This window comes from Cibotium barometz, chromosome 43 (genome assembly GCF_041138505.1).
Source record: "Cibotium barometz isolate CiBa-2024 chromosome 43, ASM4113850v1, whole genome shotgun sequence".
NCBI lineage: Eukaryota > Viridiplantae > Streptophyta > Polypodiopsida > Cyatheales > Cibotiaceae > Cibotium > Cibotium barometz.
In genome coordinates, this window is record NC_141088.1 from 25,440,030 (window position 1) to 25,467,642 (window position 27,613).

The 27,613-nt window shown below is 45.9% G+C and overlaps 1 protein-coding gene across 3 annotated transcripts in view; it reads left to right on the forward strand.

The window, feature by feature from the left end:
• The first annotated feature begins 2,831 nt into the window (after positions 1 to 2,831).
• The window catches only part of LOC147613723 (hypersensitive-induced reaction 1 protein-like), a 42,915-nt gene continuing 18,133 nt past the window's right edge, over positions 2,832 to 27,613 (forward strand). Inside the window, exons 1-4 of one of the 3 annotated variants that reach the window (XM_086781689.1) lie at positions 2,832 to 3,087; positions 6,605 to 6,834; positions 6,905 to 7,025; positions 7,146 to 7,237. In XM_086781689.1, coding sequence (XP_086637815.1) covers positions 6,646 to 6,834; positions 6,905 to 7,025; positions 7,146 to 7,237 — 402 coding nt within the window. In that variant the 5' untranslated portion in view covers positions 2,832 to 3,087; positions 6,605 to 6,645. Of the gene's footprint in view, positions 3,088 to 3,153; positions 3,222 to 6,604; positions 6,835 to 6,904; positions 7,026 to 7,145; positions 7,238 to 27,613 lie in introns of those variants that run through there. The other 2 variants (XM_086781691.1, XM_086781690.1) reach the window with 2 other exon arrangements.

Sequence of the window (27,613 nt, forward strand, 5' to 3'; positions counted from 1 at the left end):
CCATCTGCTGGGTAAGCCCTCTTAGCTTATGCTTTTTTTTTCCTTACTTCCTTTAGCAAATATATAGCCACATGGCCTTGGGTGTTATGTTACAGGTACATATGCAAACTTTAAACCATGTCCATGTATATCAAGCTCTTTTAACCTCCCCCTTATCCTTGTTTATTTTCTTAATTTTATCATGCAGGTACTCTATAACTTTCCCCATCCATTATTAGAGATAAGCCCTCTTATCTTATATTTTTTTCCTTATTTCTTTTTGTAAATATATGGCCACATGGCCTTGGGTGTTATGTTACAAGTACATATGCAAACCCTAAACCATGTCCATGCATGCATGTATGTAGATCATGAAGGAGGGATATAACCCGGCTGACCCCTGGTAGTACCCCCTAACCAACTGTCCCGCTTACTCTACGTATTATGAGACCCAACTATTTTTCTCTTTCATTGCACAAGCCCTCTTATCTTATATTTTTTTCCTTATTTCTTTTTGTAAATATATGGCCACATGGCCTTGGGTGTTATGTTACAAGTACATATGCAAACCCTAAACCATGTCCATGCATGCATGTATGTAGATCATGGAGGGATATAACCCGGCTGACCCCTGGCAGTACCCCCTAACCAACTGTCCCGCTTACTCTACGTATTACGAGACCCAACTATTTTTCTCTTTCATTGCACAAGCCACTCCTGAGCAACAAGCCATGGCTCTAGCCTACTTTAATCGAGATGAGCCGACTAGCCCATCGTAGAGTAAATCACACGTACGGTCACACCCGTGACATCCCCTACTCACACCCCACCCTCGGGCCATTCCTCTAACCATAGTAGGTGCTCATGTCATAGTGGTGGTGGTGGTTGGTTTAATCGTGGTTCCATAGATGCAATTACCACTCCATGAGAGAGGCCACCCATACATAGTGTGGTTGACTCCCCCATCTCATCACATTGCTCTAGTTGGCATTTTGGTAGTAGTCCTTCTCTCGATGCAAATCAATATCTTTACTACACGGTGCGGGAAGAGCGTGTAGTTCTTGATGAGGTAGGACAAGAGATGTGGAGTTGCATAAGGCAACTAGGTGGCATAGTGTTCGCCCACAACACTATGACCACATTTCCCCACCTCTCATTAGAGAAAAAAACCCGTATATGCAATCAAATCAAGAATGAGTTCAAGCCAGCTCCGGCAGGTAGCAGAGGAGGTACCAAAAAGATGGATCTACGATCTCATGAGAGATTGTATAAAGCATAAGCGGTTCGATATCACCCAAGCAATGAAAAGAGGAAGATAAAAGCCTTGGCACGTGGACCAAGAGAAATGGGACGAGGAGGTGAGAAAGCACGCCGAAACCCTTGACGGTACGCGTAACAAGAGGAAGCAGTGGCAGCGCGATGGTGAAGCGGATGGAGAGCATAGGGAGCTCACACCCTGGGAGCGATGAATTGGGACTCATTCTATGAGTATTTTGGAAGTATCCATGCTTCTCGTGGCCTCTCATGTGTATGTAAAGTGTATACTTGTATGTCTTTACGTGCTGTTTCCATGCATGCAAGAGACGGTGACCTACTGAGTTGGAGGAGCGCTATGACTTGCTTGAGCAAATGGAGCACGATGGCGAGAATGTGAATTGAGCAGTTGTGGTTTCGGTAAGTCTCTTTTGAATATATGTTATGAGCTTGTAGATCATTTTAGTTTGCAGGGGCTAGCTTGTGGGCATTGCATTGTCTTTGTAGAGAGCAATACTTGAGCCCCCCAGAGGAGACTAGCTCGCGGATGGATACCACTTAGTAGCTTGCATCTACGGGCTTCTTTTTGCTTAGATATGTAGATGAAGTTGTATAGATCCATTTTGGGGTTATATAGATCCATTTTGCACTCTTTTTGGTCGTGTATAATTTGCTCACCTATACGACAACATTTATATATGCAACAATTTTCGTATTTAATGTTTGATATCCAGTCGACAATTACTCATATCTTTGTATCAATGAATCTTTGTCTTAAATGTTTAATTGTGTCAAATTCTTCATTTGAGACCAGTTGAAGCAAGGTCTCTATACATTTGCCATAATGGTACATCCAGGTACACATTAGCACCTGGATGCACCATTATGCCAAAAAAAAACCAGGTACACTTCTACACTTGGATGCACCATAATGGTGCAACCAGGTACACATCTGCACCTGGATGCACCATTATGCCAAAAAACTTTAAAACCTGCATCCGTCTCTAATAGCGTCGAAAAAGTCATCGGATTACACATCTAAAAATCGTCGGATTACACGTCTAAAAAAGCGTCGAAATATCTGTAGTAACTAAAACATTTTTTCAACTAGTTTTCAAATTGATATAAAGACATTTATTCCAATAGATATATAGATGGTATTTTCGATGGTTATTTCGACGATTATACCGACGATTTGATATCGACGGAAGTGTCGACATGCATATGGACGTTCCTGTATTTTCATTGCAATTCATTTTCGCATCGGACTAAACGTCGAAATTTAGGCAGCCTGTAGTGGTGTAAAAATAGGATGCATAGTGGTTGGCAGTTTATGTGCAAGTTTTCCACAAGACTAAGTGTTCCTTTTGCTCTATTGATACATGACAACCTACTATGCTAGTTAGTGAAGTGATCTTTTGTAGTGTTTGTATACTACACTTCTATTTCGAGTAACACAAAACACCTACCCAACCAAACTAGTTTCCACTATTTTATCCTCCTCTCTCTCTCTCTCTCTCTCTCTCTCTCTCTCTATATATATATATATATATATATATCTCCTCCCTAAGCCAATGCTAATATGGCGTGCCGTTTCACACGGGAGAGGCAACAAGAGTGTGCAAAAGGCGTGCTGTGAAAGCAACAAAGAGGTATGGGTGTGAAAGAGCGCTCTTGGAGCGTCACCTTTCCGGTGCTTGCACGTTACAGGATATATTCAAAGAGTGTATGGAAGGTTACTAAAAATGTACCGGGAAGGAGGTTTGACATCGAAGCTTCTCTGCACACAAGAGATTGCGAAGTCAGCAAGCTCCCTTACGCACTCCCGAGTGCTTCTGCACAGTGTTTGAGAAGGTGAGCCTTTCTGCAACCTACAAATGTTTAATGCTCATCTCTTACTGCTGTGCGTGATCTTGTCATTTGAGCTGTTATTATGAATGCACTCACACACAGGGTTCCTATTTTGTGGCTATGGCAATAGTACGCATGTAGGTATCACGCATTCATTTAATGATTCATACTTTGCATGCATGTTCAATTACAATTCCGTAATCTGCTTGAAATATGAGCAAACACCACCTCCCTCAGATTGCTTTTCAAGGAAGGGCTACTCTTTGGTCACTTAGCTTAGAGACCATAGAGGAGACAAGGTGTTGCCCTTGATCCCATTAAGAAATACTCATATGGTCATTCCTTAAGAAATGCTCTTAAGAAATACTCATATGGTCATTCCTTCAGGACCTCATAATGTATAAAATCTCCTCTTAATTAGAGGGTCAAATGTATGTCCATCCTCCTGTAATTTAGACACCCTACATGCATACATACTCTTATAAATACACTCCTTGTATACACTGTATGATGCAAGATTGAATTATAGCCTACTGATTAACTCATGTGCTATCATACACTTGTATAGAGTGACCTTCATAGAGGAAGAATTATCTCAGTATCTCCTACATAGTCAAACTGAAAGTCTGTAACACGAGGTGGACCCCACGCAGCCGGAGTGCTCCAGGTGTGTACAGTTTCAAAAAAGTGTATAGCAACAAGCATTCGTGGGTGCGGTGGTTAATGGTGTGGATAGCCTAGGATGTAAGGTTCAATCCTTGCAACCTTTACTCCCCTCTAAACACTCTTTTAAACATTGCCTCTCCCTACACATACACAAATATATAAGGCTTTGTCCTTTACACTATAAGAGGCAGCATGAGAAAAAAAAAAATCGAGAAAAGATCCTTTCATTAGTTATATAAAAACGCCCGTAGGGCTACAAAAGATCCTCTCCTGCTCACAAGAAAAACAGAGCAGTGAACAAAACAAGGCAGCCCGGGAGACTCTCCCTAGGTGCTGAAAAGTACAAGCATCGGTACAAAGAACTGAGGGGCTAAATCATACAATAGGAGGGGGGAAAAGCCAAACAGGTGGCCTGTAATGCCAACGGGGGGACCCCGCGTGTAGAGTATAGAAGGGGCCGCTGCGCCAGGAGGTGTGAAAGGCCTGGCGCCGCAAGATCGCCTCATCCGAGTCACCCCGGATGCGGTCATACTGTCCTCGCAGGGTGTGGATCAACTCCTGCCAAATCCCCCGTACAGTCTCTGCTGGTGGCTCCAGTCTCCCCTCAAAGGCCCTGAAACACCGGGCCCTCCAGGTGAACCAGATGGTGAGGCTGCTGAGGAGCTCCCATCGTAGATCCCTCTCCTGTGTCCAGCTGGCGGATGAGAAATCCGGTGAAGGAACAAGGCGAGGCTGGCCCCTAATGAATCTGATGGCCTGACTGTCCTGCTCCGTCTCATAGCCCATAGCAGGCCCTGACGAAGTCAACCAAGCAGCGGCACCCCACGTAAACATACCCTCTGGAGAGAGGGGGGCCAGAATACGCAGCATCCGCAGCCAAATCTGCTGCGCCTGAGGGCAATGTCTCTGTGTCTCCATAGGGTGGCCGCATCGGACGCAGGCCGCCGGAAGACCGCTGTAGACAAGCCAGGTGCCAACTGCTGAGCCCCTGTGGGCGACCAGCCACTAGAAAGTCGAGATCCTGCGGGCCTGTCGACTAGCCCAGAGCCGGGCCCAAAAATCCTCCAGGAACTCCTGTGAGAGCCCCTGTAGCCGCCAGTGCCCCACTGCAGCTGGAGAGACCATCCTCCTCGCCGTCAAAATATGCCGCCCCAGCCGAACAGTATACTGAAAAAAGGTGATCTCTGTGGCCTCAAGGGATGCATAAGGATCATGCCACTCGTACTCCCCAGGGTCCCACTGTAGCCGGGCCAAGGGGCGCGCTGCATATGCCCATATGCGCCAATCCGGGAGCACATCTGCAGGGCCTGGGTCAATATGCCACTTCCGAGAAGCGGCGGCCACTACTCGTATCCTCTGAAAGGTGCACTTTGCAACCAAAGGCGACTCCACCTCCACTCTCTGAAGTCTGCCCTCATCCTGAATCTCATAGTAGAGGCATCTGCCATCCTCAGTGCAAGCTCTGACAGCAATCAGGATCTCCAACTGTTTAGAGGCTCCCATCCAACGTGGGGCCACTAGCTCGAGAGGCGTGAACCACTCCTCTGTGAGTGCCTCCTGAATGTCATCCCTCATAATCAACCCCTCTCTGAAGTGACTCAGCCTCTCCTCTGGAAGACTGCAAAAGGCCTGCCAGTCTCCAAAGCTACGTGCTGGGCCTGCCGCCAAAGGTCCCAGGCTAGACGAGGCCGAGAACCTAGCAAGGCAGCATGAGAATTATCTCTTACATCCATGGATATTGCTGATAGGACTAAGAAGAAATTCTTACAATTATTGGCCTCAAGGACTTATGTGCAAAGTATGCGAAAGTGTGTGTATCAGCAAAACTTCCAGATTGCCGGGGAAAGAATGTGTGGACTTAGAAGAAATTCAAGTGTAAAAGTGCTAGGTATGCGAAAGAGAGTGTATCATCAAAATCTCTTGATTGTTAAGGTCTCCACTCATGGTGGCCCCTGCATGGGTCTCTAACGACAAAGAGAGGGGCTGGAAATCTATCTAAGACCTGGCGCTACACATCAAAGATTTGGGTTTCTTTGGACTTCACCGCAGAGCTGAACATACAAATGCTACTTTATTGGGCAAGAATCTTGACTATTATAAGCTCTACATCAAGAATGGTCTTTTGCTTTGACAATCTCCTCAACCTCTAGTCACTCTATAAACATGGAAGGCCCTCAACATGAATATGGTTAAGTCCAATAACTTGTAAAGGGACACATTTTTCCAGGGTATGGACTTTGGTTAAGTCCAATGACTTGTAAAGGAACATCTGTCACCAAAAATAAGTTTGAGGCTAGACCATCCTCATTTTTGGACAAGAAATTGGAGAATAAAATTGAATCCGGAAGAAACCTCTCCCCAAGTCCTGAACAAATGAGAAAGTTTATCTCTGTTGGGGCAGGACTTTTATAAACGAAGCTTTTGTTTTGGAGGATATGGTCTTTCTATACTTTCTGCCTCGTTCATGTGCAAGTTCATACAGCCCATGCAGCATAGATCGGTGCTTTAGCCTGGGTGTGGTGCTGCATTCGTATTTGAAATTTGAAGGTTGTAATCTTTATTCAGTTCCTATTGCTGTATGGCTGATTGCGCTCATGGTGATGGTGTAAAGTGCATCTTGTTGGGGCATGTATAAGCCTTAGGCTACAAGGTTTATCGATGCTCTGCAAGTAGTAGTGATTTAATCACCATCATGTAGCATGCTTGGCCATTCCATTAACCTCTCTTCACATACATTTGCATTTTTCTACCCTCTACACTGGTCATCGTAGGGCTACTTTTTCGTCATGTTAAACGGATCCATGACCCTGTGATCAAGTTCGTTCTTTCACAAGAATTTCTTTTGTTTGTGCAGATATCTGTCTTAGTTACTTCCAAGGTACACGGACACAACCTATGGGGCAGATTTGCTGTTGTCTGCAAATTAGTCAGCCTAAAGTAGGCATCAAAGAAAGATGGGGAAAGTTTGATGAAGTGCTCGAGCCAGGGGTCCATTGTGTGAACTGGTGCATTGGGAAGAAGGTCAAAAGAGTCGTAAATTTGCGCCTTCAGCAGCTTGATGTTAAGTGCCAAACTAAAACAAAGGTTTGCTGTTGTGTCCGTTGCCAACTCAATTTGAAGTAGCTGCAGGTTTTGAAGTTCTATGTGTTGGCAGGACAATGTGTTCCTGATTGTGGCGGCTTCACTTCAGTACCGGGTTGCTCCAAAAATGGCAGACCATGCATTCTACAAGCTTACGGATCCAAGGCTGCAGATCAGATCTTTTATTTTAGATAGTAAGAAATGTTTTGTCAATGTGTTGTATTCTTTTGCTTTTTTGAATTGGGAAGCAAGTGAGCATAGAAGATTTTTACATGTGGCTCAAACTGATAAGATTGTTCGCATCACTTGTTTAGTAATAACATCTACCGTGCCAAAGATGAATATCAACGATGTTTATGAGAAGAAAGATGAAATAACTAAGTCTGCGGCAGCTTACCTTGAAAAGGTTAGAACCCAACCCTTGTTTGCACAATTATGTTGGCATACTTTCTCTCTCTCTCTCTCTCTCTCTCTCTCTCTCTCTCCACACACACACACACACATAAATACATACACAGTATGTATGTATGTATGTGTGTGTGTATATATATATTTGTTCTTGACGATGTTTATGAGAAGAAAGATGAAATAACTAAGACTACTGCAGCCCATCTTTAAAAGGATTGACTGGCGGCAGAGGAAATGTTACACCACTGTGAAGTACTCAGAGCACATGATTTCTACACAGTTCAAGGCTACGACCTTTTGATTTACCTTTTTTATTTTCTTGTGTAACAATTACTTGCAAGATTGGGTCTCATAGGCCATATTCAGCCTCCGAGAACATCTCCCCCCACACCATCACATGCCCGAAGACATGGCACTCCTATGCACGCTCCTCATCAGCCACCTCTGCCCCACCTCCGGATCCCTGCCCCACCACTTCCACCTTCTTCACAAAGGGTGTGGTCCTCGAGGCCATCCATAGACTACATAATGGGCGGGCCCATGATCACGAGGGACTCACTGCCGAGTTCATCTGATGGGAGAGATCCAAAAAAGGCAGTTCCAAGTCAAATCAACCAACCACCTCTGAGTACCAAGACCTTCTCTGTCCCTTTCATGTAAGTTGCATGGAGGACTCAAGGGCCAACCATGGAAGTTGGTTTGCATCTAATGTATACACATCGTGTATGTAGATAATCTGGAAAAGTGCATCTATAGTCAGGGCCAACCATGAAATAACTAAGACTGCTGCAGCTCATCTTTAAAAGGATTGACTGGTGGCAGAGGAAATGTTACACCACTGCAAAGTACTCAGAGGACATGATTTCTACACAGTCCAAGGCTAGGACCTTTTGATTTAACTTTTTTATTCTCTTGTATACCATTTACTTGCATGATTGGGTCTCGTAGGCCATATTCAGCCTCCGAGAACATCGCCCCCCCACACCTATCACATGCCCAGACACATGGCACTCCTATGTGCGCTCCCTCTTATCATATCCCCCATCAGCCACCTCTGCCCCCACCTCCAGATCCCCGCCCCTCACGCCCTCCACCTGCTTCACAAAGGGTCTGGTCCTCAAGGCCATTCGTAGACTATGTAATGGGCAGGCACGTGATCACGAGGGACTCACTGCCAAGTTCATCTGACAGGAGAGATCCAAAAAAGATAGTTCCAAGGCTATACTGGAAGGGGGGGAGGCAGTCCCCATCCGAAGGCCATGTTGGTCAAATCAACCACCACCTGTGAGTACCAAGACCTTCTCTGTCCCTTTCATGTAAGTTGCATGGAGGACTCAAGGGCCAACCATGGAAGTTGGTTTGCATTTAGTGTATACACATTGTGTATGTAGATGGTCTGGAAAAGTGCATCTATAGCCAGGGCCAACCATGGAAGTTGATCTGCATCTACATCGTGTATGTAGATGGTCTGAAAAAGTGCATCTATAGCAGGGGGATGCTCCAAACTCAGCTAAGATGATCTCGTGTAGACTGATTGCTTATTTGCTATGAGAGCATCAGCATCTGCTGTCTGTTTGTCCTCCTCCAATCTTCCTCTCCTAGATCTGGCCTCCAAAAGGGGGCACTGTACTTCGCTGCAGGGTGCACCAAAGTGTCAAAAGGCCAACATTTGCTCTGCAAGGCTCCTGGAAGTGGGCATGGAAACAGTGTCTCTTGAGATGGCCTAGAGCTGCATACCATCTCGCAAGGTAAGCCTCGGTGGTTGGTCTCATGCAAAAGATCGGGCCTATAAAGGTCACTTCACGGTAAACATAAGATTGGGACGATCTCCACCTCGGCTCTTCTGTAAAGGAAAGACCAACATACCCTTTCTCATATGAAGTGTTAAGACCATGATCATGGTTTTTCCGAGATTTGTTGTGTGGTCTCTCTTGTCACAAAACCTCTGTAATGCATTAAGATGTCTCTGTAACCCCTCCACAGAATCAGAAATCAGTACTATGTCATCAGCATAAAGCAAAATGGGCACCACTGCCTAAGCCAAACCGTGAGCCTATTCCCCCAAACTTGTCCACAAATGATGAGATCTCATCTATATACAGCCCAAACAATGTAGGAGAGAGTGGCCAGCCCTGTTTAACGCCAATAGTGTTGCTGCTGTCCCCAGAGAGCCCTCTTGGTGCCTGAACCCTTCCTGTCACAGCCTCATATAAGGGTATCACTCCCCATAGCATGTCTAATGAAAACTGAAGCACCTGCAAGCTCTTAAGAAGTTGTGATCAAGCGACGGAGTCAAAAGCATTCTGGAAATCCACAAAACAACAGTATACATGTTGCTTCTTTGTCTTTGCCTTCTCAATAATGGCTCAGAAAGTAAAGATATGAGAGAGAAAGAAAGAAAGAAAGAAAGATATATTAAGTGTCTACTAAAGACCCAATGGGCCTATGAGACCAAAGTGATACAATAATGTCCATGGCATATCTCATCATGGAATGGAAAATAAAACAGAAAGAAAACGTAAACATAGCTATCTCACTAGGGTGATACAAAATTGTCCATGGAAACTCATCATGGAATACTAAGAACATAGAAACATGAGAGCAACATCAGCTCTGAGTTGATGGTATACCACTCTCCAAAATATCAAGCATGGGGCTGATGAGTATGGCCGAGAGAGAGAGAGATTTATATTAAATGCCTCCTAAAGAGTCAATGGGTTTATGACACCAAAGTGATTAAGTAGAGGGAAAAAAAAAGTACAAATAACATAGCTCTCTGAAAGTAGAGGATATAATGATCATCATGGGGAAGTATATGGGGTATAAGCACTAGTACAAGAGACTGTCATCATCCTCAAGGAGAGGGTACACCTCTCTCAAGCATGTCGAGCACGGGATTACTGAGTATGGCTGAAACTCGCGGCGGCGGGTGCCCAGGGGACTAGGGCCTTTGACACACTTGTTGATACCATCAATGCATATTAAAACATTTAAACATGGCCACAGCCTTAACACATATCCATCATCACTTTGCATAAAAGCTGGACAAAACATCCACAAATGCTGAAAATGGAGCTTGCACACGTGACACCGCATAGAGGCCGGAATGGGCCGACCCCCCCCTTGGAGTATTTTATTACCCAAGGAGAATAATATCATGTACAAGCTTTGAGGGCCTTACTCTCCCCACGGGAGATGCCGGATTATCCATATACAAATGCCATAACACAGCCTAACACGAGGCAACCAAGCCGGAACATAGGCTGTAGAAATGCCGAGCCAATAATATAATCCATATACCTCCGTGTGGGTACTGATTCTTCCCCAAAAACCACGGGTCTTCATGCAATAGAGCTAGTACAGCAAGTACAACTCTCCATTCAGTCGGTACAGCAGGTACAATGGCTGGTACAGCAGGTACAGTGGCTGGTACAGCCGGTACGGTGGCTGGTACAGCAAGTACAGCAAGTACAGTGGCTGGTACAACCGGTACGGTGGCTGGTACAGCAGGTATAGCAAGTACAGAAGCAGGTACAGCAAGTACAGTGGCTGGTACAGCCGGTATGGTGGCTGGTACAGCAGGTACAGCAAGTACAAATGCTGGTACAACACATACAATGGCTAGAAATCATAATAAATGATTGAATACCCTTGCCTTCACTATTTCTTCGCGATGGAAGCCTCCAAAACAGTCCCATACAGCCGGTATTCTTCATGGGCAGCCTTCAAGTGAGAGAGAAAGAGAGTAGCCATCATTAGAGAAGCCTTCAACGGTGGTAGAGGCTAGTGTGCAGCAAGAAAGCCTCCATTAATGAAGAGAGAGGGCTCCAATTTATAGATTTAGGCCTCCCATGAGCTAAAATGGCAAGAGAAGGCTACAATGACAAGTGTGAGGCCACTTGTCTCACTTTGATCCTTTTTCTAACAAGTGTCAGGCCACTTGTCTCACTTTGGTCCACTTTCTTGCCACATGTCCCAATCTAAGAGATGGGTCCTTCCATAATCTTTACCTCTAAAAATATCCCAAATGGTAGACATTCTGTCATAGGCACTTTGCCAACTCTTGGTATCTGCTCAATTCCAGATGTAATGACGCGAACAGAATTTCCATCGGAGTCGGGCCAAAAATAGCAACTCTCCTAAATTTTAGGAGTGTGGTTCTTTGTATTCTAGGATAATCCCCCATTCCCAAAGCTTGTACTTTCCAAATATTTAAGCATCCTGGAGTCCACCAGACCCCTTTTCAGACTGGGAAATGTCCAGGCTGGTGACATCCTCCCCAACTTCTTAAAAGTTGTCCGCAACTTTAAGCTTTAAGCCATATATTCAAGATATAATCATGTCCCATCAAGTGGGCGAGACTAGACAGTCTCAAAAATCCAATATGACTGAAATAATCCATGTCCCAAATAAATGGGCGAGAGAAAACAGTCCCATAAGTCAAGATACCATAATCATGTCCCAAAATAAATGGGTGAGACAAAAAAGTCCCATAAGGCCAGGTATCATAATCATGTCTCTCTGTCCATACTCTAAGTTGAATCCAACTCCAAGAAGCAATTACTCGTTCCCCAATCCCCAGTGTCACGTCAAACGCATGCTACTCTCCACTGGCTTCCATGCTTACATATGCAAAGACCAGGCAGAGAAATAGAAGACCGATTGACCGTGCACGCGGATGTAGAACGTCCACTGGATCTGAGCGCAGACGTCAAGTCCCCAGCATACCACATTCCAGTCTACTGACACTTGGCGTAGACATAGTCTCCTGCCAAGAAGGTGTCAGTCCACATGACCCTTGGTATAGACATAAGTCCCCTACCAACTAGGCATCATGTCCACTCTTACCACTTGCACTCCGTGTTGGTACTCTGAACACACACCTTGGAGGAGAGGTGGACTCAAGTGTGTAACATAAAATAAGAATCACTCACAGGCATAGATAGTTTATAGGCATATCTGCTACACATAGTTCATAGGCATTTCGACCACCAGTAGTTTTACATGCATTTCGGCCGCCAATAGAAATCCTCGATCCATGAGATAACCACGACTTCCATAAAATCAATGCATCCCAAATAAAGGGAGCCAAAAAGAATAATCCATAAACCTGAGGATGGATCCAAATTCCTAGAAAAGAAGTCCAGGAATCCATACACCTGTATATCATAATCCTTGTATACCATAACTCTTACCACATACTCCGTGCTAACCACACACCTTGGAGTAGAGGTGGACTTTATCCATAAAAGCATCATATCCATGAGATATCCAAAGATTGCTTCTCTATAAACTCGGACAGATTCGTCCATAGAAATTGCTTGTGAAGCCCAATATCTATATAAATCTCGTCCAAGAAAGAAATCTCCATAGATATAATCCATCCCAATAAAGGGAGCCATGAAAAGAATTCATCCCATTAAAGGGAGCCATAAACAATGTTTCCCTGAAACCATCTCAAGGCAAACAACAACACCTTTCTCCTTGCATAGCTATACAAGGGTTAGTGAACATCAAAAACACTTCATAGTAAATAGCAAAAGCACCAACTTTGCAAACTCAAAGTATACTTAGCTGTTCTTTGCCAGGTTGGTCATGAAGCCAACAAAAATATCTCGTCACCATATCCTTAAGATATCTTGAGATATATCTCCATATAGCTTGCCTGTAAGCTTGATAATATAATCCACAATATCCATATGGAAAGAGTGCTAAACGTGTGCACATAAAGCCAACTCCATACTTCCAAGATAAATTTTGTGAATTCATAAATCCTTAGACCAAGCTGTCTATTGCTCATGCTCTTGCTTCATAGGCTCTGAAGTGGCTGGCCATGCTTAATAGCAATGATGGTAAGTGTGGTCCCCACTCCAGATCTTTTCTCTTCCTTATTGATAGAAGGAAGCCTTCGCTTCCAAGAAAGCCTATGCTCTGATACCAATGAAACTCGCGGGGGGCGGGTGCCCGGGGGACTAGGGCCTTTGACACACTTGTTGATACCATCAATGCATATTAAAACATTTAAACATGGCCACAGCCTTAACACATATCCATCATCACTTTGCATAAAAGCTGGACAAAACATCCACAAATGCTGAAAATGGAGCTTGCACACGTGACACCGCATAGAGGCCGGAATGGGCCGACCCCCCCCTTGGAGTATTTTATTACCCAAGGAGAATAATATCATGTACAAGCTTTGAGGGCCTTACTCTCCCCACGGGAGATGCCGGATTATCCATATACAAATGCCATAACACAGCCTAACACGAGGCAACCAAGCCGGAACATAGGCTGTAGAAATGCCGAGCCAATAATATAATCCATATACCTCCGTGTGGGTACTGATTCTTCCCCAAAAACCACGGGTCTTCATGCAATAGAGCTAGTACAGCAAGTACAACTCTCCATTCAGTCGGTACAGCAGGTACAATGGCTGGTACAGCAGGTACAGTGGCTGGTACAGCCGGTACGGTGGCTGGTACAGCAAGTACAGCAAGTACAGTGGCTGGTACAACCGGTACGGTGGCTGGTACAGCAGGTATAGCAAGTACAGAAGCAGGTACAGCAAGTACAGTGGCTGGTACAGCCGGTATGGTGGCTGGTACAGCAGGTACAGCAAGTACAAATGCTGGTACAACACATACAATGGCTAGAAATCATAATAAATGATTGAATACCCTTGCCTTCACTATTTCTTCGCGATGGAAGCCTCCAAAACAGTCCCATACAGCCGGTATTCTTCATGGGCAGCCTTCAAGTGAGAGAGAAAGAGAGTAGCCATCATTAGAGAAGCCTTCAACGGTGGTAGAGGCTAGTGTGCAGCAAGAAAGCCTCCATTAATGAAGAGAGAGGGCTCCAATTTATAGATTTAGGCCTCCCATGAGCTAAAATGGCAAGAGAAGGCTACAATGACAAGTGTGAGGCCACTTGTCTCACTTTGATCCTTTTTCTAACAAGTGTCAGGCCACTTGTCTCACTTTGGTCCACTTTCTTGCCACATGTCCCAATCTAAGAGATGGGTCCTTCCATAATCTTTACCTCTAAAAATATCCCAAATGGTAGACATTCTGTCATAGGCACTTTGCCAACTCTTGGTATCTGCTCAATTCCAGATGTAATGACGCGAACAGAATTTCCATCGGAGTCGGGCCAAAAATAGCAACTCTCCTAAATTTTAGGAGTGTGGTTCTTTGTATTCTAGGATAATCCCCCATTCCCAAAGCTTGTACTTTCCAAATATTTAAGCATCCTGGAGTCCACCAGACCCCTTTTCAGACTGGGAAATGTCCAGGCTGGTGACAATGGCTGAGAGGTCCTCTTCTGTCACGGTGCGTGGGAAGGTGGTGTGATGGCGGTGGAGCATGTTCTGAATCTGTAGCTAATGGGAGGATCATGGTTGGTGTCCCATGGTCTCGGACGTCGGGTATGTCGAAGCGCGCAAGCCCATTCCAATCCTGAGGGACAGGGCGGAGCTGAAGTATCCTGTGGTGGACCCTCGGGGTCCACTACGCCGATATCCTCTCCCTGGGCCGGGAAGAAACTGATGATGGTTGGCTGGCGAGGAGGAGGTGGTGGCTGTGGCCGACACTCTTAGGAGTGTATCTCTGTGTCTATGAAGCTCCAATAGGAAGAGTTCTAGGCATGCGCTAGTCTGGGAAGTCCATGATCTTGGATAATGGGCCAAAATCCTCATGGAAGAGACAGTGGTACCTCCTTCGGATCTCATAGTACATTGGGCAATGGTATGTATAGTGCTCCTCTGTCTCAACCCCTCTGTGGCATATTCTGCAGATCCTCTCCTCCCGAGGTCTTCGTATGAGCTCTCTATCTTTGAATATGTGCTTTGCTTGCCCTGTCTCCACCCATAGTCGTTGGGAGGATACCAATAGCTGGCCAATCACGATGTGCATGGCATGTGACATGTGAAAACTTAGGTAGCCTAGCTGTGGGATGAAGCCATCCTCTGTGAGCGTGAGGAAATGATCTCTGGAGAAGTGCATCTTTGGTGGAAGCTCTGAAGGTGCAATCCATGTGCTGTGTATTGATTAGCATTGTTTTCAACCAAGTTACATAGAGAACTGGATAGGCAAGATTTCCAAGGACCTTATCCACTGTGGACCACATCTTTACCCTCCATGCCATCATCAAGGAGGCTAGAGCCCGTAGGCGCCGGATTTACTGCTGCTTTGTGGATTTCCACAGTGCCTGATGTAGGGGTCCCATCTAGCATGCTTTGGGGTAGCATCGCCTTATGTGAGTAAGTCATTGGACGAGTGAGATGCCCAAGAGGATTATCAAAGGAGATCTTCAGCATCATTGGTCCTGCCTCTTCATCCTTTACATAGACGAGATCTAAGACTTCATTCACAGGGCAGGAGAAGGAGCATCACTAGCCATCATACTAGTCTCCATTTTATATATATATATACCTAGATGAATCCAAGAACATGTCCAAACTCACCTTTTAAGAACGTGCATGTTATATACTCAATGTAGTCAACCCACAAGACTATATATACCTAGATGAATCTAGGAACATGCCCAAATTCACCTTTTAGGAACGTGCATGTTATATACTCATGGTAGTCAACCCACAAGACTATATAACTATCAACTCCATTATGCATAGTATAGACTAGATACTACGACATCCCCACTCACGTCATCAGTGCCCAATAGTGGGTGTAGAACTCTGTATCAAGATATGCTCTCACACACGCACTCCACACACACACACACACGCACACACATAAGAGCATATATTCACACAAAGCCCTTCGTACTGAGTTTATGTCAAACCACCGGAGATGCAGGGTAGACTCAGTCATAATGAAGCCTAGCACTAAGGGAAGTAGCAAATAGAAAGAATTAATACAGTAAATAAGTAGTTGATAGGACAAATGCACCACTAAAGATAGAAAGAATAAGCACAATATCAATGGCCGCAACTCGGACGAAAACTTCACAATGTGAAATCTGCATGTTCGCTTATACGATTGAATTATATACCTAGATGAATCCAAGAACATGCCCAAACTCACCTTTTAAGAACGTGCGTGTTATATACTCATGGTAGTCAACCCACAAGACTATATATACCTAGATGAATCCAAGAACATGCCCAAACTCACCTTTTAAGAACGTGCGTGTTATATACTCATGGTAGTCAACCCACAAGACTATATATACCTAGATGAATCCAAGAACATGCCCAAATTAACCTTTTAGGAACGTGCATGTTATATACTCATGGTAGTCTAAGTCAACCCACAAGACTATATAACTATCAACTCCATTTTACTATATGTTGATGGAGGCTCTCTAGAGGCACTTGGATGCTCTATGCAATGGGACCTCTCAGTTGACCTTGGAAAAACCAAGGCTATGGTCTTCAATACATTCTACCCGGTTGCATCCAGGATGAGGTTCACCTACATGGGCAGTCCGGTGGAGATTGTCTGATCCTATGTATACCTCGGGGTCACCTTTTCCAGCCCACAATTCGCCATGCAACACGCAACAAAAGCTAGATTGATCCGAGGATACGCAGCCCTAGCCCTCATGGAGAGAGAATGTTTCTAGGCCCAGAATAGAGCTGAGGCGAAGGGTTGGCTTTTTGACACACCCTAATCACCCCAGCATTGATGTATGGAGCACCCTTCCAAGCACCAGATCTTTCAACAAACTCCTAGTAGCGACTAGAGCGGCTTGAGGTCATGATGCTCTCCTGCATGATCCGCAACAAACCATCGATGGATCCCACATCAAAATTATTCAAGCATAGTTTGATGCGCCTCCTATGGTAGTGGAGGCACTCTTCCAAATGGTCACTTACATCCACCGCATCTGGGACATTCTAAGCTTGTCAGTGTTGACACTCTCCATCTTCTGGAAGCTCATAAATGAGTCCCATTGCTGCTCCCTTCATGTTAGCCATGCAAAGAATCTTTAGATTGGGTGCATCCCTCATGACTTCCGAGGCTTGCTTTACAGTCATCCCAACAGATAGCAGCCCAGGGACAACCCTCATGGTATGCTATTGTATGTGCATGGTTTGAGGCTCATAGACTCCAAGTGGAACGGCTCCCACCACTTCAGTACAGTCTAGATACCCCCTTCCGGATTACACTGTTAGATCCATTGCACATGAAGATGCGGTACTAAATGGACCATTTCTTGAGACTCACAGATGACGGCTTCATCCTGATGTCGGGGTACCTTGATATATATACATGTCAACACACCATGCGGATTGTGGTTTGCTAGCTATGGGTACCTTCACACCGCCTTTGGATAGAGATAAGGAGAGCTGAGAGGACACCCTGGGAGGACAGTGCCATGTGCACAGTGTGTATCTACCGTGTGCTACACGCACGCAAGACTAGTTTCGAGGCTTGGGGAAGCTTGGAACTAGGCAGGCTGATTGACGAGCTGAGTTAGGGATAAACTAACGGGCGGGCACCCAAGTATGGACGGGCGGGCGTCCAAGTGTGGACGCCCGATGACCGGCCAAGAGCCTATAAAAGGGTGGCCAAGGTTAGTTATTGAGATATAGAGAGTCTCGCGAGTTTGTGAGAGCTCTATGGTCTTGGAGCCTGGATCTAGTGCAAACGTGCACCTGCTTTATGTAGCCGAGGTCGGCAGCAATCTCGAGGCCCGCGAGGGCAGCTTCGTGGCGGTATGGGACGTCGCAAGGAGGAGATTGGTCGGTACGTCAACCTAGTTAGCTCAGCTCGTGGCTCGGTGGGGGCAGCCAAGACTGTGGCCTCGCCCATGGCTGTCATGGTTGGGAGGTGAGTCAAGCCTGCACCCCCTTGCTTGTTTGTTTGTTTGTTCGTTTGCAGGTTTCGAGTCTCGAACCAAGAGCGATCACGAGGAGATCCATGGGGATTTGACAGCGGTATCAGAGCATACCTCGTGAACGTGCAAGTCGGTAGGTAGAGAAGATGAGGTTGAAGAAAGGTATGTGTTAAAAAAAAAAAGCTTGCTGTTTTTCTGTGCATATTGCTGTTTTCAGAAATAGTATGTAAATAGTATGTGTTTTTTTTCATCAAAGAAACCCATGTTGATGGGGATAGTAGATGGTAGGGTCGTTTGCTTTGCAAAGAAGAGGAGAGACTCGTTTGTGCAGTCGCATCAACGTAGAGAGAGAAAACAGAAAAAGCAAGTTTGCTTTTGGTTCGAATGAGAGAGAGAGCACGTGTGAGAAGGTGGATACGCTGGCAGGTTTGTGCGCTGGCGGGTGATGTTGGTTGGCTATCGGAGGCTGGCTGGCGGGCGCATGGGCCTACATAGCCAGGCGGCCAGGCCTGCATGACCAGGCGACCAGGCCTGCCAAGCGAGGCGGCTAGGCCTGCGTAGTCAGCCAGGACAGCGCCTAGGCCAGGCGCGCAGGTGCCAGTCCAGGCCAGCGCTCAGGCCAGGCAAGGCAGGCGCCCAGGCCCACGCAGGCTAGCGCAGACGCAGGCGCAGGCGCAGGTTGGCGCAAGAAAGCACCGGCTAACGCAGGTGACGGCAGCCAGCACGCCGGCGGTTAATCCAGGAGGAGGAAAAAAAAACAAGGAAAGTCCACGTTTTTTTTAGAGCTTTCGTTTAAAAAAAAAAAAAGTTTAAAAGACCCCTCCTCCAAGGTTTCAAAGGTGTTTTATTTTTTTAAGAACCTAGAATATATATATCCATATATATATATATATATAAAAGAAGAAAAAAACACAAAAGCAAAAGCTAAAGATAGCTTTTGTGTATATATATATATATAAGAAAATATCCATATATATAAGAAAATATATATGGATATATATATATATATATATATATATATATAAAAGAAGAAAAAAACACAAAAGCAAAAGCTAAAGATAGCTTTTGGGGGCTTTTAGTTTTTGTGGAAACCTTTATAAACCCCCTCAAGTGGGCTTCTTGCCACACATCTCTCACGTTTTCAAGCTCTCAAGCTCTCAAGTTCCCTTGCACTTTCCTTGTGCAAAGATTAAATTTTCTCTCCACTTATCCTCTTCACGATGTCGACCCAAGAATCAGAGTTGGAGCCCCTTGTGGAACGCGAAGGCTTGCCGACGGAAGGTACCGATGCCGATCTTTTTGACGATTTTGTGTCAAAATCAGATTTTCAAGAGTTCAAAGTAGCTCTCGAAGCTTCTTCGACGGAACGTCAGGCACAAATTGCATCCCAGATGCAAGCTTTGCAGAACTCCATTGCTCGATTGACCACTACCCTCTCTACTTTCTCGGGTATATGACCAAGTTCAGAAGGTTCTGGACTGGCCTATACCGCGAACAGTGAAACAACTTCGTTCTTTTCTCGGTTTTGTAGTTTTTCTTCGGAAATCTGTAAGGGAGTTCTCTCAGCTCACACTACCGATGACCGACTTATTGAAAGGTCGTGGACGTAAGTCAAATCAGCCTATCACTTGGAATAACGATTTGGATATGGCCTTCAGACTTTTGAAAGATAAAGTCAAGGAAGCACCTATCTTAGCATTACCTGATCCTAGTCGGCCTTATGTTCTTGAAACTGATGCTAGTGACTATGCTATCGGGGCTGCTTTATTTCAAGATGGTAGACCGGTTGCTTTTGAAAGTAAAAAGCTAGACGACACTCAATCTCGTTGGCCAACCCTTGAGAAGGAGCTTTATGCTGTGATTCATACTCTCAAGGTTTGGAGACATTATTTATATGGCTCCAAGTTTGTGGTATTGACTGATCATCAGTCAATCAAGTATGTGTGTGATGCGGATGATTTGAGAGGCAGGAAAGCTCGTTGGGCGGAGTTAATGCAAGATTTTGATTTTGAGATCCGTTATCAGAAAGGGTCCATGAATAGTATTGCAGATGCGCTTAGTCGGATTAGAGAGGTGAATACTTTGTCGTTCACCGAGATTTCTACTGACTTATTTTAGTCATTGGGAGGGCTTTGCAGGACTAATAGTTATTTTGGTCCATTTTGGCATAAGATCCAGGACGGGAGCTCATTGATTGACGAAGACTCAATGACTGAAGCAGTCTACTATTCAGGCTGCAGGAGGCCAGTGGATGATTCGGAATGGTTTACTATTCCGTAATGACAAAATTTGTGTACCACAGATCCCGGACATTAGGTCCAAGATTCTTAAGGAGTGTCACGATGCCCCTTTTGCTGGACACCCTCGGATACACGGGACACTATCGTTAGTGAAACACACTTTTTATTGGCCAAAGATGAAAGGGTATGTAGAAGATTATGTTCTCAAGTGTCAAATTTGTCGGGCAAATAAAGCTGAACGCTTTAGACAGGCTAGGTTGTTGCATCCTTTGCAAATCCCAGGTAATAAATGGGAAAGTATTTCCATGGATTTTATTACCGGATTGCCAAGAACACATCAAGGCCACGATTCTATTTGGGTTGTGGTAGATCGCTTGACAAAAATGGCTAGATTTTTACCGACTCAAAAGACTATTACAGCTACGCAATTAGCATGGCAGTTTATCGAGCAATTGTTTAGACTGTACGGGTTACCGCAGAACATAGTTAGTGATAGGGACTCTAAGTTTACGAGTGATTTTTGGAAACTTGTTTTTGAGAAGTTGGAAACAACTTTGAATTTGAGTTCCTCAGATCATCCTCAATCTGATGGCCAGACTGAAAGAGTGAATTAAATTTTGGAGGATATGCTTCGAGCATATGTATCCAAAAGACAGAGTTCATGGGAGGATTATCTTCCTATGTTAGAATTTGCATATAACAGTACTAAGCATACGAGTACAGGTTTTAGTCCTTTTATGCTTATGTATGGTTTTCAACCTAGATCACGTGTTACAGTAGGATTCTCAGGACTTCAGCATGATGCAGCATGTAATTTTTTGCAAGATATGCAGGAAATGTTACAAGTTGCGAAGGAATCTTTTAGAAGTGCTCAAGACCAAGACAGGTTTTATTCTAATAGACATCGTTCACCCAGAGAGTTCTCTGAAGGAGCGATGGTGTATTTGCGAGTTCCGAAAGATTCCGAGACTTTACGGACAGGTCGATCTCCGAAATTATCCCCTAGATACCGTGGATCGTTTCGTGTTACACGACGGATTGGTTCAGTTGCATATGAATTGGATTTGCCTTCTCATGTGAAAGTTCATCCTGTATTTCATGTCAGTAGACTTAAGGAAGTACTGGGTGGACCAGATCAGTTAGTACTCCTCAAGAAATTATAGATGTCGAGAACATGACATTTGTTCCGCACGAACCTGAAAAGATTCTTGGATTTCGTGAAAGAAGATTGCGTAATATGCTTATCACGGAATACAAGATCAAGTGGAAGGATCGTGTTGAGGAGGACGCTACATAGGAGACATTGACTACTCTTCAGAGAGATTACCCTGGCTTTTTAGTGAGCTCAGGAGTGAGCTCTTAGAGGAAGGGGAGTATGTCATGTGCACAGTGTGTATCCACCGTGTGCTACACGCACGCAAGACTAGTTTCGAGGCTTGGGGAAGCTTGGAACTAGGCAGGCTGATTGACGAGCTGAGTTAGGGATAAACTAACGGGCGGGCACCCAAGTATGGACGGGCGGGCGTCCAAGTGTGGACGCCCGATGACTGGCCAAGAGCCTATAAAAAGGTGGCCATGGTTAGTTATTGAGATATAGAGAGTCTCGCGAGTTTGTGAGAGCTCTATGGTCTTAGAGCCTGGATCTAGTGCAGACGTGCACCTGCTTTATGCAGCCGAGGCCGGCAGCAATCTCGAGGCCCGCGAGGGCAGCTTCGTGGCGGTATGGGACGTCGCGAGGAGGAGATTGGTCGGTACATCAACCTAGTTAGCTCAGCTCGTGGCTCGGTGGGGACAGCCCAGATTGTGGGCTCGCCCACGGCTGTCATGGTTGGGAGGTGAGTCAAGCTTGCACCCCAGGTTGATCATTGGATAGTGGGAGGAGACTTCAATATGGTTGAGCAACCTTCTGACAAGAAGGGTGGACGCGAAGGGGGTTTACACCCTTTGGAGTGAACCTCATGGGAGAGGTTCACGCTTTCTTTTTTTGGCAGGGATTGCTGGACTGAGGATGACTTCCAGAGAAGGCCAAACTCTTTATCTTTCTCTTGGCATAACTGCAGGAGCGGGGATGAGAGCATCTTTGCATGTCTGGACAGATTTTATGTGGATGATTGGTCCCTGGATAGAGGAGGCACCATTGCTATTATGCTTGGCACCGCCAAATCCGATCATTGCCCCGTCGTTTTGTGTCTCAGGGAGCCTGGGGCTCGCTCGGCCTCTCCCCGTGTCCGTATCCCTGACTCTCTTTATCTAGATGCTGACATCTCCCTTGAGATCAAAGAGATATGGAAATCTTGTGACGATGCTGATCCTCGTCATAATATTGCGCTGGCTCTTGAGAGGACTAGCCATCATTATCATAGCGTTGCCTTGTCCAAGAAGGAGGAGGCTATTAGGCGTAGGATTGCTGCTCTTCAGAGGGAACATGAAAAGCATCCACATGCGTCCTGGATTACAAACCTCTTGACCACAGTTAGAGCAGAGTTGCAGTTGGCCATGGATAGGAGGGCTGAGTTTGCGTTTCATGCGAACGAGGCTTTTTGGACTTAGATGGGTGGCAGATGCAACAAAGAGTTTTTTTTCAGTGCACAGGCCTTCCCATAGCAGGGATTCTGTGAGGTACTTGCAGGATTCACAGGGTGAGGTTCAGATTGAGCCTGATAAGGTAAGGGGTATTGCTTCATATTTTTATCGGTCTTTGTTGACTGCAGAGATGCCCTCTCCTCCAAGAGATGTGGCACGGCAGAAAGTTTGGGAGTGCATGCCCAGGCTCATTACAGATGCTATGTGTTCTTCCCTGGGTGCCTCTTCCAGTGGTTCATGCCCAGGGGATGATGGTCTTTCTCCCACCTTCTTTATTCTTTTTTGGGATCATATTGGAGATGCTATCACTGTTACCCTTCAGGAAATGTGGCTGTCGGGTATGATGCCGCCATACCTCACGGAGGGACTGATTCACCTTATCCCCAAGAGTGGGGACAAGACTAACATCAAGCAATGGAGGCCCATCACTCTCCTTGGATCTGCATATAAGATCTTAGCTAAAGCCTTGAGTATAAGGTTGCAGCCGATTCTCCAAAGGACTATCCATGATACACAGAATGGGTTCCTCCAAGGAAGGAGTATATTTGATAACATCTTTTCTTTCTGGGAAGTTGTCGAGTGGGTAAAGTCTAGTCAGTAGCCTCTTGCCATTCTTTTTCTTGATTTTGAAAAAGCCTATGACAAAGTGGATTGGGATTTTTTGGAGGGCACTATGGCACACATGGGGTTTTCCCAAAACTGGATCAGAGGGGTGTCCTACCTATACAAGGAGGCTCATAGCACTGTTTTAGCTTGTGGGGGGCGCGGCGAGCGTTTTCAGATTTCCCGTTCGGTGAGGTAGGGCTGTCCCCTCGCCCCTTTATTGTACCTCATTGTAACTAAGGCTATGAGCAGGTTTCTTCGGGCTGCCCCTGGTGTTGTGGGTCTCAGGCTGCCTTTATGCATGGAGGAAGAGTTTTTTGGACTCTGAGTTAGCAGCAGATGATACGGCGTTGTTCCTTAAGGATTCACATGCTTGTTTATGTGCTTTCTGGACAGCCTTGGAGGCCTTTTGTTTGGCAGCAAGAGGTACTATCAATTGGCATAAATCAGTTGGTTTTTGGATCAGTGATTCTCCTCTTGCAGAGTGGGGTACAGATGTTGGTTTTACTTGGATTGAGAGAGGATGCTCTGCCAGATACCTTGGTTGTCAGGTGGGCGTTGACATCTCCCCTGCACAACAGTTTGCTCCAGTGCTCTTAAGCATTAAAAGCAAACTTCATCACTGGAGTAGGAGGAAGCTCGACTTGGCCTCTAGAGCTTTGGTGGTTAACCAAGTTTTGCTAGCCACGGCTTGGTTTATTGATTCGTGCTGGATTTTTCAAAAGGGCTGCATTGGCCAGCTTCGTCGCCTTATTCGGAACTTTCTTTGGTCATGGCTTGATGGAAATGCACACACCAGGGCCAGAGTTGCTTGGGAAACCATTATCAGGCCTAAGTAGGAAGGGGGATTGAATATCATTGACCCTGAGGTGCAATGTAAGGCTTTGCTCTGTAAGCTTGTTGTTAGGGGCTTTCTTCCAGGCACTGAGCTGTGGAAGGACTTTCTCATGCAGCAGATCACGAAGTGTGTCCCTGCTCGCGGAGGTGACTGGACTTTCAGCTCACGCTTTATTTTTTCGGATGCAATTCACCGCTCCCCTTCGTCCCCCCTGGTTAGGTCCCTCCAATAGGCCTGGGACTGCCTGAAGAGTTTTTGGTACACATCCCCCCGTGTTCAGTGGAGGAAGCTAACCAGCAGTCCATTCTGTGGAATGATTTGATCTTAGATGTGCATGGTAGGCCTCTTGGGGCAGTTATGCATATTCTTTGGGCTGGCTGGGAGACCCTATGCCCCACAGTGCTGGCTTGGAAGAGGCTTCAGAACCTCACCGAGGTGCAGAGATTGGAGTTCACGTAGCATTTGAGAGGCTCTAGCCAGAGGATTGCACAGATTGATGCAGCCATTCCCAACCACTGGATTACTGGATCTTTTTTGGAAGGTCATCATCATTCTTGGTTTGGGGTTTTTTCTGGGACAGGTGTACCTCTTCAGGTTATGGGTCTCTCCTTGCCTAGGGAGGATGATGTACCGGTCTTTTTTTCTGTACAGGATGGATGGCAGTTGGAGAGATGTGATGTGCAGGACCTTATTGAGGGTCCCCAGATTCGTCCAGTCAGAGTTGTTGGCAGGTTAGGGAAGCACGTCTTTGTTGACCCCCCACCGCCCCCCCCCACCCCCCCCACCCCCCCCCCAGGGATGATCACAGAGAGTGTTAGCCTTTGGTTGTATGGTGACTGCCCTATCAGACATTTGCATTGGGACCCCGGTGAGTGGGAGTGGAAGGATGCTTGTAACCCTTTGAAAAGCATGCCTTTTTTCAGTTATACAGTGCGGAATGCCAGACAGCTTATCTTGGGACACATTCAAAGTGTCCCTACTCTTAGACCCCATTGGGAGTCTTACGGCATTTCGATTGACATTCAGAGGGTATTTTGGCGGAGATTGTGGCATTCTTATAGGAAGCCACAAATTTCCTCCTTCCCTCCCTTCATGGTGGTCTGGCCACCAATCAGTGGAGGTCTGTTACTGGTGCTTGCCTAGCATGCCCTAGATGAGTCAGTTTACCATTGTTTATGGGAATGCAGGGAAGCACAGAGGGTTTGGTCTACGATTGCACACCTCTTTGGTAGGATTAAGAGGGATGCTATCATTTCTTTTGGTTCTATCATTTGGTTGACACAGTCTGAGCCTCAGCTGAGATTCAAGGGGACTGACAGGAGCTTGGCTATTATGGTTAGGCAAGGAGTTGCTCGGTAGTGTTGTCTTTAGGATTTGCCACTTTCACACTTTGTCCCTCTGGCGGCACAGAGGTTAGATAGTTCTTGGGAGATTATTGCTAGCATCTCAGCCTGGAATATCTGGAAGGCTAGATGCACTGAGGCCATTGAGGGTACTCCCGTTCTTGTTTCTCGGTGTCTTTGCAGGATTTGGAGTGATATTATTCACACCATTATGGCTACCTAGGCCAGAATCTAGGGATCTTCGAGGGCTGCAGAGAGGAAGCGCGGCCAGTTTATGAGAGAGTGGGACATTGGTATCTTTTTCACATCCTCTCATTTGGGACCCTATTGGCAGCACAGGGTTCCTGATTGGTTGAGATCTCCACCTTGCTTGGTGTGAAATCTCCATTTTGTAAAAAAAATTCATACTTGATAGAAGTCTCCTTTCTGAAAAAAAAAAAGAAAAAAAAGATAACTACCTTGAATGGGGCCTTGGTCACTACTTGTGCAGCACCCAACTCAGCCCGAACAATCTCATGTGGTACCAATAATTTTCTCCGAATCATGCGGACAATCATCATTATCAGTGGTCTCTCCATATGCCTCCATCCCTCATCCGTCCATCTCTGAGATCTGTGATGTATGCTAGGCCCCCAAATTGGAGCTCCGTATAGGAGGATCGGTGTGACAAGTGTATCAAATAGCCACAATTTGGTGCGCGGCTCCTAAAACTGTATGTGTGCACACTACCTCTCAAGTAACCCCACGGCTGCATGCCCTCGAGCTAATCTAGTTGTTGCTGCCTCCTTCAGGGAGAAACGTGGTCCTGTGAAAGTAACTCCCAAATAGACATATGACTTGACGTACTCAACCGGCTCCCATCGGAAAGTGAACTGATACTCTGATCTCGTTACCCATGCTTGTGTGGTGTTAAACACCATAACCTTGGTTTTCCCAAGGTTCACTGTCAGATCTCTATCTGCACAGAACGCCTGTAATGCATCCAAATGTCTCTGTAATCCCTCCGGAGAGTCTGGGATTAGAACAATATCATCTGCATATAACAAGATGGGTATCAACACCCCTGCCAGGCATGCCCCTGGGCCTCCCAATCTGTCTACATAATCGGAGACCACATCCATGTACAGCCCAAAGAGGGTGGGTGATGGCAGGCATCCCTGCTTCACCCCTATTGTGCTGGTCACGATATCGGATAGTCAGCCTGGAGCTCGGACTTCGCCTATCACAAACTCATACAAAGCATATATCCCCCATTGCATATCCTCAGGTACCTCAATGTCCTGCAATCTGTGCATAAGCCTAGCACGTGGTATGGTATCGAAGGCTTTGCGTAAGTCCACAAGGCAGCAGTATATCCTTCTCTTATGTGCCCTGCCCTCATCAATAAGTGCCCGAAGTGTAAGTATGTGATCCAAGGTAGTAAATCCTCTCCTGAAGCCGGCCTGTCCCTGTGCTCGGTGACCATGCCTCTCTGCCCAGCGGCGCTCAGCTCCGACTCCAATATAGAGCCATATAGTTTGGCCAAGTAATGACCAATCATGATCGTCTGTAGTTGCTTGATACCACGGGGTCCCCACTCTTAAAGAGTGGTACAATGGTATGCTCTGTCCAGCTTGCGGGGAAACCCTCACAAATGGCACGATTAAACACATGTACAATCAGCGGAGCCAAAGTATCACGCGCATATGAGAAGTGCTCTCCAACTAGCCCACCATGATCCTGTGCCTTTACATTGTGTAACATGTCTATCACATCTAGCACCATCCATCACATCTAGCACCATCCGCATAGTAAAAAAGGTGCTGCTAGCCGGTCTAGCTCCCAATGGAGGGGGGGTGGGGGGCTGTCCTGGTGCATCATACAACTCTCTAGCATAAGCATGCCATGCCTTAGGTGTAGTAATCAGAGTACCAAGCTGTCTCTCTTGAAACATCTTCCATGCCCTCTTGCTGTCCTTCCCTAGG